The sequence below is a fragment of the Cajanus cajan genome, chromosome 6 (genome assembly GCF_000230855.2).
Source record: "Cajanus cajan strain Asha chromosome 6, NIPB_CcT2T_4, whole genome shotgun sequence".
In the NCBI taxonomy this organism is placed as follows: Eukaryota; Viridiplantae; Streptophyta; class Magnoliopsida; order Fabales; family Fabaceae; genus Cajanus; species Cajanus cajan.
The window spans coordinates 20,197,934-20,212,177 of NC_138522.1; the positions used below are offsets into that span (position 1 = coordinate 20,197,934).

At 42.2% G+C, this 14,244-nt stretch overlaps 1 protein-coding gene across 1 annotated transcript; it reads left to right on the top strand.

The window, feature by feature from the left end:
• Positions 1-595: 595 nt before the first annotated feature.
• Positions 596-3,102, top strand: LOC109792932 (putative receptor-like protein kinase At5g20050). The gene has a single exon (XM_020352382.3). It carries the CDS (start codon positions 1,161-1,163, stop codon positions 2,514-2,516), a length of 1,356 nt encoding a protein of 451 aa, XP_020207971.1. The 5' UTR covers positions 596-1,160; the 3' UTR covers positions 2,517-3,102.
• Positions 3,103-14,244: the final 11,142 nt, after the last annotated feature.

Here is a 14,244-nt window from a genome sequence, read left to right on the forward strand (position 1 = left end):
AAAACTATGCTTCAAATACTTATATTGCATATATTAGAAAACAGTCTAATATAATAGGACTTAAAATGAAAATCTTCTAATATAAATGAATTTATTTAAGAAATTTATAATTATACAGAAACTCAAATGATCAAATAAATAAACTGGATGTAATGTTAGAAGTTATTTAGTTTTTTTAAAGAAAAATTTTGCACTTACTTCCATTGAAGTACTTTAAAATGATATATTTTTCTATGTAGTTTTTAATATGTAATTTTTAAAAGAACACTAACATCTCTTATTTAATTATCTAAGTAATAGATATAATTTTTTATAAAAAAATTCATTTATATATTGTTAAGAGATAATAAATTAGTAACACAAGTGTCAAACTTGATCTTTAAATCAATTTTAACTTCAAAATTATATTATAAATATCATGTATGTTGTGATTTAAAAATATATCTATTATAAAAAAAAATTTAAAGAATGGATTGATAAATTATTATTTTTAAAATTAAAAAATAATAAAAATTTTCATAAAGAAAACATAATATTATATGTAATCCAGAAATAAATATGAATTAACTTTTTTTTTCCTTTAACAAATAACCTTATTCTAAGGGAATTGAATGATTTTAAAAAATAAAAAATAAAGAGAAGGTGTATCGTATTTAAATAGAACTCAATCTGATTGGGAAATAAGTGCAATTTTCCCTATTTTTTAATAAGAAAACAACATCCAATAAAAATCTAACAGAGTAAAACGGAAATACACATGTTAAATTAAACTGCCGGACTTCCCTCTATCCATAACAGTGTGGAGTTCATAGTTGACCAAAGCATGGTTTAAGTATGAGAGTTCTTTGGACAAAAACTTACAACTGTCACGGAATCTATTTGCCCTTAAAGAAAGTGAGACAGCAATGAGTTTCAATATCGTGGTTGTTTATAATCTATTTGAATATTGTAAAACCAAATCAATATTTTAAGTGTGGGATGTTTTGAATATGGAAATGGTCACCCCTTGTCTTTGGTAACCATTCAAAAGAAAGTTACACATATTTTTCTGCTCTCACAAGCAAGCAAAATTGGTGAAGTTGAATCACTCAACTCTACAAAGGTGGAAGAACATAGAGGCTATTTTGCTTCCCAAATTTCATCTTAAAGAGTGAATATTGATGGAGGAAAGGAGAGTGAACATAATCGCTGCTACATCAGTGATTACACTGATTATTCTCATAATTGTTGCTCGTGTCACGTTGAAGCTCTCAAAGGCCTTCTTCCTCTTTTTCGGTGCTGGTGTTGCTGTGATTCTTGCAGTGTTCGTTTATGTATTTGTGAGCATAAGTCACAACCGCAGAAGGAGGGTGTTGGAGTCAGAGATGAAATCTGAAGGCCAAGAACTTCGCATAGAGTACAGTTTCTTGAGGAAAGTTGCAGGGGTTCCGGTTAAGTTCAGATACAAGGAGCTTGAGGAAGCCACTGATGGGTTTCAATCACTGATTGGAAAAGGTGCTTCTGCTTCGGTTTTCAAAGGCATTCTCAACGATGGAACTTCGGTTGCCGTGAAACGGATCAATGATGCAGAGGAAAGAGGGGAGAAGGAGTTCAGATCAGAGGTTGCAGCCATAGCTAGTGTGCATCATGTGAACCTTGTGAGGCTATATGGCTATTGTAATGCTCCTTCAGCACCTAGGTACCTTGTTTATGAATATGTCTCAAATGGGTCCTTGGATTGTTGGATTTTTCCCAAAAGGGTATCTCAAACGCGCCGTGGTGGGTGTTTGTCGTGGAATTTGAGGTACCAAGTTGCTGTTGATGTTGCCAAGGGACTTGCTTATCTTCACCATGATTGCAGGTCAAGGATCTTGCACCTTGATGTGAAGCCAGAGAATATACTCTTGGATGAGAATTATAGAGCTCTTGTTTCAGATTTTGGCCTTGCAAAGCTTATTGGAAAGGATGAAAGCTACAAGGTTATGTCTACTATTAGAGGAACAAGAGGGTACTTGGCTCCTGAGTGGCTCTTAGAGCAAGGTGTTTCGGATAAGACTGACATATATAGTTATGGGATGGTTCTCCTGGAGATTGTTGGAGGCAGGAAAAACGTGTGCTTGGTGGAAGATGAAAGGGGCAAGTCCAAGAGAAAGTGGCAGTACTTTCCCAAGATTGTGAATGAGAGAGTGAGGGAGGGAAAGTTCATGGAAATTGTTGATCGTAGGTTGTTGGAATGTGGGGGTGTTGATGAGAGTGAGGTTAGGAGAATGGTTTATGTAGCTTTGTGGTGTGTGCAAGAGAGGCCCAGAATTAGGCCCAGCATGACCCAAGTGGTTGATATGCTTGAAGGGCGTGTGAGAGTGGAGCTTCCACCTGATACCAGAATGGTTACTGTTGATTTGCTAGGTGTGAATGATAGTGGAACTGATAGTAATAGCATACCAAGGTTGGACTCTGTGTCGGGTCAAAGAACAGAAAGCAATGCTGAGTGCACATCTACCTACTCCTTTGCTACAACTGTTTTGTCTGGAAGATAGAGATAGCTGTAATTAGCTACTCAGCCTTTGGAATCAGGGTCATGTATCTAAGATTGAGTAATGTTTCTACTAAATTTTCATGGCATTGTTTCAAGAAATTGTTGTTTCTCTTTATCTCTCAGTCACATCATGCCCTTTATTGTATATTTTCTGTTACTGTAAAAAGTGTATGAGAATTTTAAGCAAGAATAGCATTATTGTTTAAATTTATTTGATTCTTCTTTGTGTTATTTCCATTCTCGGTTAGACGACTATGTTTCTTTCGGATGTATTAGTTGAAATGTAGTTCCTAAAATTGTGAGTAAGGTATATTTAGATAAATATGCTATAAGTACTTATAAGTTATAGGTGAGGAAATTAGAATAGAAATTGTAAGGTCTCGGTCGAGGACCGATACGTATCCTCGGCATATGGTCGAAGAGGTCTAAAAAGGGCAGTCACTTTAGCCTTTTTGTCTCATAGGCTCAAGGCTGGAAGGCAAGTGTAATGTTCCGGTCAACGACCGATACATATTCTTCTCGGTTTGGGATACGACGACCACACCTCGACCGAACAGCTCCCTTTCTACATGTACTCGGCCGATGACCGACTGGGTATCCCCTTATAACATCTGTCGGCTTATTCCCAACATCTCTCACCCGCCGTAGACTACTCAGTTAACGACCGAGTATACCCTATGGGCGAGACCTTATCGGTCAGCATCCGACTCGATATCCTCTCGATTGTTAAATATCTTTGATATAATAATGGTTACGAAATCCCCAAATTCTCGGGGCCCAGAAGGCCCACGAACTACAAACTATAAAACTTAAAACCCTAGAGCTAAGGAGGCAAATTACACTTCTGAATGCTCTGGCTTTGAGGCTTGACCTAGGAAAAAACCCTAGTACACCTTGTGGCCGGAACATTTTGGCGCCCACCGTGGGGCTACGGTAAAACTCTTTCTACGCCCCAAGAAACACAAAAAACCTACACTCTACCATGGCGAGAGGCGGCAATAACCACAACTCGCAACCACCAACCATGGAGGAGATGATGACCATGATCAATGGCTTAAGGGAGGAGAATGTGCGATCCAGGGAGAGAGAAGAGGCCATCCAGCATGAAAACGAGGAGATCAGGAGGCGAGCAGACGAGATGCAGGCCAGAATAGAAGCTAGTACCAGAACGGTGGAGGAGGATGTCATGTTGGAAGTCCCTAGGGATTTTCGGCCTTTCTCAGAAGCCATAGAGGCATGAGGCCATCCCCAGGGATCATCGCATACCCCAAATCGAGCCCTTTGATGGAACGCAGGATCCCAGTCAGCATCTGACGGATTTCCGAGCCCAAATGTTGATCTGTGGGGGGGCATGGAAGTCCGCTGCAAGTTGTTCATGGGCACGCTCAAGAAGGCAGCGCTTGATTGGTTCAGTGATCTTCCCGACCGATCAATCACTGACTTCGACGTCTTTAGCCGACTCTTCATGGCGCAATTCGCCGCTAACAAGAAGAAACCGCCGATTACGTCGGATTTGTTTGACCTCAAGCAGCAACGCGAGGAGTCTCTAAAGGACTTTCTACAAAGGTTCAACGAGGTCGCACTGAGGATAGCGTCGTTAGACGAGAGAATGGCAGTCATTGCATTCCAGAAGGGTTTAAGGTCCGGGGCTTTCAACATCGCGCTCGAAAAAGCGAACTGTCAAACGATGTCGGAGGTCAGGGCTTTCGCCTTAAGCCACATCAAGACGGAGGAAAACTAGATCATTAAAAGAGCAGCTGAAAGCCGAGAGGTCGAGAGCAGTAATAAGGAAGGCAACAAGCCTTTACGGGTACGTTCAGACTGGAATAAGCGACGTAATCACTACGAGGCCAAGGAGGGAAATCACAGGCAGGCGGATTATGGTGGTCGGCCAAGGGGCGAATGGACACGGAGCAACGAACCGGAAAAATTCACCCCACTCAACGTTCCCAGGATGCACATACTCCATGACGTTAACAGCGCATCACTATTCGAGTTTCCGGCGGCGACTGGCCGCCAGTTAGGCCCTTACAAGACCGACTAGTGTGAGTTTCACCGCGCCCATGGACATACCACGGAGAATTGCTTCGTTCTCGGCAGGCAGATCGAGGGTCTTATCAAGGAAGGTCGGTTGAGAAAATTCATCGCAGGTAAGCATGATGAGGGCTCGGCAGATGGACGGCACAGACATGAAGGGCAAGATACAAGGGGAGGAAGACATAAAGGGAGATCTCCTCCGAGAGATGTCCCGGAGAAGAGTTCAGAGACCCACCAACAGGCTGTGCATGGAGACTTTAACACCATAGCGGGGGGATTCGCTGGAGGAGGCCCGACATCGTCAGCACGGAAGAGATATTCTCGCTCGGTATTGTCGGTCTCGGACTGGGGGAGACCCTCTCGGCCAGCCATCACATTCTCAGACGCCGACTTTGAGGGTGTGTCCTGTCGCAACCCGAAAATTTCCGATCTCGCGACTAATGGTTTAGACATCCTTTTAAAGATCTCATCAATTAAGGAATGCCTGGACACCAGACTAATCCTTAATTAATGGTTTTAAAAAATGAGTTCATGGAGTCGCCACCAATGTTTTACTCAAAACATTGGAAAAAGAAAAGATTTTTAAAAGATCCAATAATGGCCTTGATAACCAGAATTGGGTTCGGGGGTCGGTTACGTGTAAGGAAGGTATTAAGCACCCTTACAACGCCCTAAATCGGTACCCTATGATGAAGTTAATGCGATAAGAAATAATAAATTAAATATTATATCCCCTTTTATTGATGATTATTTACATGATTTAAAATTTAAATTAACAATTGACTCTAAAATATCTACATGATTGCGTTTATGCTAGCAATAATTAAAATAAAGGAAGAGAAAAATAGAATAAGGGATTGATGAATAATACCTCGTAACAAGCTTTATTAGATCTTCCAATATTGAAATTGTAGGTGCTTTATGGCAACCTTTCACACTACACAAATGCCTCACAATACTCAAGAAGTACAATAGGAGAGACAGAGAGAGAAAAAGAGAGAAATTTCGAGCTCTAGAGAGTGCTGCACGAAATTTTCGGGGTCCCTAAAAAATGTGGCCGAGATTCCTATTTATAGGCTTCAGACAGGGTCCAGAACGGCCCGTTCCGAAATTCAGAACGGCCCGTTCTGGATCTGGCCATTATGTGTTAATTTAGTGTATTGGAACGGGCCGTTCTGAAATCGGAACGGCCCGTTCCGGAGGCGCATTTAACACATAAAAACCATTTTGGAACGGGCCCGTTTCAAATGAAAAATTCAAGCCTTTTTTGTTATTTGGAACGGCCCGTTCCAATTTGGGAACGGCCCGTTCCAAATGTGTGTTTTAGCCTTCTTTAAAGAGTCTGGAACGGCCCGTTCCAGTTTAGGGATTTAGGCACTTTTTGTAAATTGGAACGACCCGTTCCAGTTTTGGAACAGCCCGTTCCGGGCTACTAAAACTAGCTTTTTTTTGGCTTTTAGCCTCCTGATGTCATGTCTTGATATTTCCATGATTGGGAACTCCTTTTCTTGATAATAGACGTCCATTTCTTCGTTTGTATGCCCCCGGACGAAATTGGGTGTCTACAGCTGCCCCTCTTTACTTGTCCTTTGGAATAGTAATGTGTTGCTTTTCCAAAGGCAAGGAAAGACGTAGACATTCCGTCTGGGTCTTCTCTTCGTCTCTTTGGTGCTTCTGCATTGTTTCCCTTGTGATAATGTGTTCCTTTATTTGTTGCTTGTTGAAGAGGGAGTATATTATGAGCTCAGCCTCTCCAGGCTGGACTGATATTTAGGACTTCAGCCGGCCCACTGATGGAAGCTCGACGGCAATCCCGATTTTGACTTCGAGGAACTCGGCGGTACCCTCGCTATCGTAGTATTTTCGTAGCCTCTACAGGCCGTAGTATTTTTGTAGCCTCTGCAGGCCGTAGTATTTTCGTAGCCTCTGCAGGCCGTAGTATTTTCGTAGCCTCTACAAGCCGTAGTATTTTCGTAGCCTCTGTAGGCCGTAGTATTTTCGTAGCCTCTGCAGGCCGTAGTATTTTCGTAGCCTCTGCAGGCCGTAGTATTTTCATAGCCTCTGCAGGCCGTAGTATTTTCATAGCCTCTACAGGCCGTAGTATTTTCATAGCCTCTACAGGCCGTAGTATTTTCATAGCCTCTCCAGGCCTTCTGCCGGTGATGGTGATGTGATTGCCCCTTGACGAGGATTGTTGGTAAGTGGTGCCCTTGTGCTGGTGGGCAAAGGAGTAGATGGTTGACAGAGATTCTGGTGCTGCCCCTGCCATGTGAGTATTGTGATGCCTCTCCAAGCGCTGCTTGTGATAGATTTTTTTTTAAATTCATTTTTGTTTAGCTTCGGCTCTTTCATGTTTGAAGCTTGCCTTTTTTGCTATTTTTCTAAATGCTTCGGCTTTTTCAATATTTATGAAGCTTGCCTTTTTTTGATGTTTTTGCTTTTTATTGTCATCATTGGTGGAGAGAGCTATTCCCATGATGATGTTTGTTGAATCTTTATTGATGAGTATTACTTTGGAAGCCACTCCTGGCTCTGGTTAGGAAGTCAATCCTGGTCTTGACATTCTCTTAGATCATCCTTCATTCGGTTGAGGAGTAAGGCGTGATGGCCTCTTCATGCTTGTGGACTTGATTATTCTTCCTTGTCCGGTTCTATCCCGTCTTGTTGTTGACATGTCTTTTGTTTCTTGGTGGCTATATGAAACCACTTATATGGAATGCCCTTGTTGGGGCTATGCTTTTTGACATGATCTTGGCTTTAAGGCACTGTCAAGTTATTGATCCTTTTTTACGAGTGCTTTGGCCTCTTGATTCCTCCAACAAGTGATGGATAGACACACACAAAGAATGCAAGAATGCAAAAGAAAATGCAAAGTAGGAATGAATTGGATTTTTTTTTTTTGAATGAACTTATACCCTTTTGTGTACGCTTGTGCCATATGCATGTTATGCAATGATGCTTCTATGCTAGTGCTTAAAATGTAAATTTATTTTTACTTTCAAGAAATTAATCTATGCGCATTGATCAATGACATGGACTGTTAGCCTTTAGCCCTGTCGAATTCAGTATTGCTTCTTGAACCTGAAGTTTGTGTAGTTCGGCCCTCTTGCTTGTACCGGATATGATATGTTAGCCCTTAGATTAAGTGTACCTAGACTCTGTTCTAGGACACCTCCATCTTCTCCTTGTGAGTATTCACTGTGCATATTCCATGTATCTTTCAAATTTATCTTAATGCCATATAGGTCAAGAGGAAAGAGAGGAAGAGGATATATATATATTTTTTGTAAAAGTTTTGGTAGAAAGGATTTTTTCAAAAATGGTTTATAGAAGAATGGCTGGCCGAGGTAGGCTAGTGGTTTAGGCTGATGAACAAGCACATTCAAAGTGAGGAAATCATTTTTCACGTTAGCTTATTATTTCCTTCAGAGTTAAGCGATGACTTGGGATTGCATATTGATTAAATGATCTTCTCGAGCCGCCTTTCGATTTTCAGCTCGGGATGCTGCTTTGTCCTAACTTTTGCCTAGGTTACTTGAGATGTGTTCCCTAGCGGACATTTTCTTTTGATCCTTATTTTTTCCTAGACTACCCTTGTTAATTGTGGGTTGCCTAGCAGATCTTGCCCTAACTTTTGCGCAGCCCCCTTAGTGGGTTTCCTGCCAAGCTTTTGTCTTTGCAGCATTTGTGATCATTTTTCATTCCTTCATTGAAGGGGGATGCCCCCTGGCACTGATTTCGTTTGGACTTTTATCCACAAGTCATACCAAGTTTGACTGATCTTTATGTTTTTTTTTTATGGTGTATAAAGCCATTGTTTCTAATGATGTCCTTATTTCAAATGTACTTGTTCACTTAGGGTTTGTTGACGAGGCTTAGAGTAGATAAAAGGGAGAAGAGAAATGAAGTAGAAAAGTGTATGGCATTAAGATATAATTGTCAATTTACACGTGCCCATTTAATGTAGCTTGAGGGCCCAGGCATGCCCCAAGTTCGTGATTCGTACACAAAGAAAAAGAAGGAGGTTGCCCCTTAGAGAGGCTTAGGTCATCTAACTGTAGAGCTAGTTCTCCACTTGCTTGGATGTGGGGCTTCAGAAGATTTCGTGTAGAGGGAGGGCCTTTGGCTTCTTCTCTCATGAAGGTTTTCTCAACCCGTATCTTTCCTGAGATGTAGGAATGGGTAGAAGCGATGATAGAGCTTTCTATGAAATCTGAAGAGGAACATTCAAGCTGTCTCTCGATTTTCAGCTCGAACAAACATTGCTTTTTTTTTTTTGCCTAGAACGCTCTTTGCGGGTTTTCATTCTAGCAGCTTCTTAACAAGCAATGCTTCTCTCTTGTTGAAATCACCTTTTGAGAAAGCTCTAATCGTTTTGCCTTAGTGTTTGAGAGATTCGTCATCCTCAGGTTCTCTTTACTAGCTTGCAACTCGTTAAGAGTGTGGATCCATCCATTCCCTTTGGATTTCACGGTTGCACGACACGACTTTATCCTCTTAGGGTAAGAGTTGGCGTCTTAATGATTGTGGAGTTCTTTACCCTCAACTCTTTATGCATGGCTTGTTTCCATTACTTCCGATTAACGCACATAGGTTAATTTCCCTTTTTATTCTTATTTATTCTTTTACAAGGAGGGATATGTTCTAAATGAATGTAATGCAGAATGTAGAGAAAGTTGAGAATAATAAATATCAGTCTCATTGATTTGTTTATTTGTGAATACTCAAATAGATTTCAACAGTATTAAGTGAGAATCTATATTAGATTCTAAGAAGACTTACTTCGACAAACATATCAAAGCAATGGCCCAACCATAGTATTTTTTTAAAAAAAATTGATTTGGGCTTTTTTCTTTATAAAGAAGATACTGTCGTATATTAGAGCATTCACTTTTCTTAACTTTCTACACATAGGCAACCTAATCCTCATTAGCTAATAAAATAAAATGAATGAAACTAATGAACTAATCTAGAATGCTTGTCCTTTTTTTTTGCCTAATCTTTATCATGTTTCTATTATCTAAAGGTGAATGATGCATGGTAAAGATGAGACTACCTATATTGATTTTTATTGATTCTTTTTTTTTTTTTTTACAAAAAGGAAACTACATATATGATGTTAATGGAATGCTGACCTAAGAATGTACAAAGGGGTATAAAATTTTATTATTATTTTTTATATTATTTGTTTGCCTATTTTAAAATTCCAATCCACTTTTATTAGAACAAAGTAATACAAACAAATGCACACACATATGCTCAATCAACGTACACCCACGAACGATCATGATCAAATCCTTGGTTTGTGGTCCCTGTCAAGAAAAGTGCTTTGTATAGGATGGTACTAATCTCACTGGTCTTTAAGGCCCCCAAGGTGCCCCCATTATAGGGACCCAGTATCTCTGTCACCGTCACCTGGCAAACTCTAAGGTCTGTCGCAGTATTTCGGGCTAGAGTAACCGGTTATCACCTTGAGTGTGATTTCCGACAAGGCTCGCAGGCTCCAAGGCCAAACTTGGGCCGGTCGTACGTCAACCACTCCCTATGTTTAATACCCTCATGCCCCCGGGTGTAGGGGAAACTGTTGTGTGCAAAGGTTTGTGTACAATTTTTATTCCAAACAAGTGCTGAATTTAAACAGGCAAACAGATATGAAAGCCAAACAAATAAAACAAACAAAATAAAGGGGGAAAAATATTTAAATTATTATTTTTTATTTTATTATCTTCATCAATTAAATGGGCCTGACCCTCTTTAAACGTCCCTAGTGGAGTCACCATCTGTCGCAACCCGAAAATTTCCGATCTCGCGACTAATGGTTTAGACATCCTTTTAAAGATCTCATCAATTAAGGAATGCCTGGACACCAGACTAATCCTTAATTAATGGTTTTAAAAAATGAGTTCATGGAGTCGCCACCAATGTTTTACTCAAAACATTGGAAAAAGAAAAGATTTTTAAAAGATCCAATAATGGCCTTGATAACCAGAATTGGGTTCGGGGGTCGGTTACGTGTAAGGAAGGTATTAAGCACCCTTACAACGCCCTAAATCGGTACCCTATGATGAAGTTAATGCGCTAAGAAATAATAAATTAAATATTATATCCCCTTTTATTGATGATTATTTACATGATTTAAAATTTAAATTAACAATTGACTCTAAAATATCTACATGATTGCGTTTATGCTAGCAATAATTAAAATAAAGGAAGAGAAAAATAGAACAAGGGATTGATGAATAATACCTCGTAACAAGCTTTATTAGATCTTCCAATATTGAAATTGTAGGTGTTTTATGGCAACCTTTCACACTACACAAATGCCTCACAATACTCAAGAAGTACAATAGGAGAGAGAGAGAGAGAGAAAAAGAGAGAAATTTTGAGCTCTAGAGAGTGCTGAACGAAATTTTCGGGGGTCCCTAAAAAATGTGGCTGAGATTCCTATTTATAGGCTTCAGACAGGGTCCAGAACGACCCGTTCCGAAATTCAGAATGGCCTGTTCTGGATCTGGCCATTATGTGTTAATTTAGTGTATTGGAACGGGCCGTTCTGAAATCGGAACGGCCCATTCCAAGGCGCGTTTAACACATAAAAACCATTCTGGAACGGGCCCGTTTCAAATGAAAAATTCAAGCCTTTTTTGTTATTTGGAACGGCCCGTTCCAATTTTGGAACGGCCCGTTCCAGTTTTGGAACAGCCCGTTCCGGGCTACTAAAACTAGCTTTTTTTTTGGCTTTTAGCCTCCTGATGTCATGTCTTGATATTTCTATGATTGGGAACTTCTTTTCTTGATAATAGACGTCCATTTCTTCGTTTGTATGCCCCCGGACGAAATTGGGTGTCTACATGTCCCCACATGAGGATGACCCGATAGTCGTCTCGGCGATAGTCATGGGCTACAACGTGAAACGCGTACTGGTGGACCAAGGCAGCTCGACGGACATAATGTTTTGGGAAGCCTTTGTCGGGATGAAAATTCCGACTGATCGTCTCATGCCATATGTAGGTACATTAGTTGGTTTTGCAGGTGATCACGTGACGGCTAGGGGATACGCCGACTTGGAGACAACTTTCGGCCAGGGAGACCACATGAAGACTATCACTGTCCGATACCTGGTGGTCAATGCCCAGTCGTTCTACAGCATGCTAGTCGGACGACCACCATTGAATAAGTTGGGAGCAGTTGTCTCCACGCCCCACTTGAAGCTGAAGTACCCTTTACCCAGCGGAAAGGTTGGGGTCCTCTGTGTTGATCAAGAAGTCGCAAGGAAGTGCTACGAGGACAGCCTGAGGGCGAGAAGACAGTTATATGTGACACAGGTTGATCGGGGGATCCAGTCAATCGAGTTAGATCCGAGGATGACTCACTTCGATTCCCGACCAGCCCCAACGGAAGATGTGAAGGAAGTTAGCTTGGCCGAGGGAAAAACGGTCAAGATTGGTGTGTCTTTGGCTAAAGAAGATGAGGAAGGGCTGCTGACTGTATTGAAGAGCAATGTGTCGGCTTTCGCATGGAGTGCTGGCGACATGCCAGGCATTGATCCCGACTTCCTATGTCACCGTCTCATGGTCGACCCCAATGCGAAGCCGGTAACTCAAAAACGACGAAAGTTTGGAGAGGATAAGAAGAGGGCCATAGCCGAGGAGACGAAGAAATTATTGACAGCTGGTCACATTCGGGAAATTCAATACCCGACGTGGCTAGCGAATGTGGTAATGGTACGAAAGAGCAACGGAAACTGGAGGATGTGCACGGACTTCACCGACTTAAACAAAGCTTGTCCAAAAGATTCATACCCGCTGCCCAACATTGATTGTCTAGTCGACAACGCATCGGGGTATGAATTATTGAGCTTCATGGACGCGTACTCGGGGTACAATCAGATCAGGATGCACCCTGTTGACGAAGATAAAACAGCATTCATAGCCGACCAAGCCACCTACTGTTACAAGGTGATGCCTTTCGGTTTGAAGAATGCGGGGGCGACATACCAGAGGCTTATGGACAAGGTGCTAGCCGATCAGCTAGGAAGGAACGTGGAGGCATACGTGGACGACATGGTTGTCAAGTCGCCTAATGTGTGTCGGCATTTTGCCGACTTGCAAGAGTCATTTGACACCTTAGCACGCTACTAGCTCAAATTGAACCTCGCAAAGTGTTCTTTCAGTGTCCAAGCAGGAAAATTCCTCGGATTCCTTTTGACTCATCGTGGTATTGAGGTGAATCCCGATAAGTGTTCCGCAATAATCAATATGAGAAGTCCTGCGACGGTAAAAAAGGTTCAGCAGTTGACGGGGAGGATGGCCTCCCTCTGTCGGTTTCTTTCAAAGGCAGCGGACAAGTCGTTACCCTTGTTCCAATGCTTGAGGAAGAACGATCGTTTTGCATGGACCGACGAATGTGAAAGAGCTTTCGGCGAGCTCAAGCAGGCTCTCACCTCACCGCCAATCCTCACTAAACCACAAACCGACTTCCCTCTGTTGGTATACTTGTCGGTATCCGCCAACGCCGTCAGCGCAGTCCTTATGCAAGAAAAAGGTAACTCCCAACTACCTGTTTATTTTGTTAGCAGGGTACTACAAGGGGCGGAAGTCCGCTATCAAAAGATCGAGAAGCTGGCGCTTACCTTAGTGATAACCTCGAGAAAGCTCAGACACTATTTTCATAGCTACGAAATCGTGATCCGAACGGACTACCCGATCAAGCAGGTTCTGCAAAAGCCCAACCTAGCGGGGAGGATGATGAAATGGTCAATAGAGCTGTCGGAATTCGCAATCAAATATGAGCCGAGGGGTGCCATCAAAGCTCAAGCACTGGCCGATTTCTTAGTGGAGTTGACTTCACCTGCCGAAGAGGATTCTTTTGGAGAGAGTGAGTGGATTTTATCCGTTGACGGTGCTTCGAACCTGGGCGGCAGCGGAGCCAGGATCGTCCTTGAGGGTCCTCGAGGCATACTCTTGGAACAATCATTATGGTTCGAGTTTTGGGCGAGCAATAACCAAGCAGAGTACGAAGCACTATTAGCAGGAATGACGTTAGCAAAGGAGATGGGCGCAACAAGCCTGTCAGCAAGAAGTGACTCACAACTCGTGACGGGTCAGGTGGCAGGAACTTTCCAGGCAAAAGACCCCCAACTAGCTCGGTACTTGGAGAAAGTCAAAATCGTGTCGGCTGATTTCACCAAGTTCACACTGAACCACGTCCCTAGGGAGCAGAATTCACGAGCTGATCTTCTATCCAAGCTAGCAAGCACCAAGAAGCCAGGAGCTACTCGGTCAGTCATCCAGGAGACGTTAACACAGCTAAGTATAAATGAAGCACATGGGAACGTCCTCTTCATCCAGGAAGAGCTTGATTCGTGGATGGGACCGTACATCGCGTACCTTACTCGGGGGGAGCTACCGGAGGACAAAAAGGAGGCATCATTGGTGCAGAGGGAGTCAGCCAGGTTTGTAGTCATCAATGAAAGGCTATACCAAAGGGGTTTTAGCTCTCCTCTCTTGAGATGTCTAACCATACCACAGGCACAGAGAGTGATGGACGAGGTTCATAGCGGCATGTGTGGGAGTCATATAGGAGGACGAGCTCTAGTATACAAAGTCGCACGGGCAGGATACTTTTGGCCATCTTTGAGGAATGACTGTGTCAACTGGGTCCAAAAGTGCGATGGCTGCCAGAGACACGCA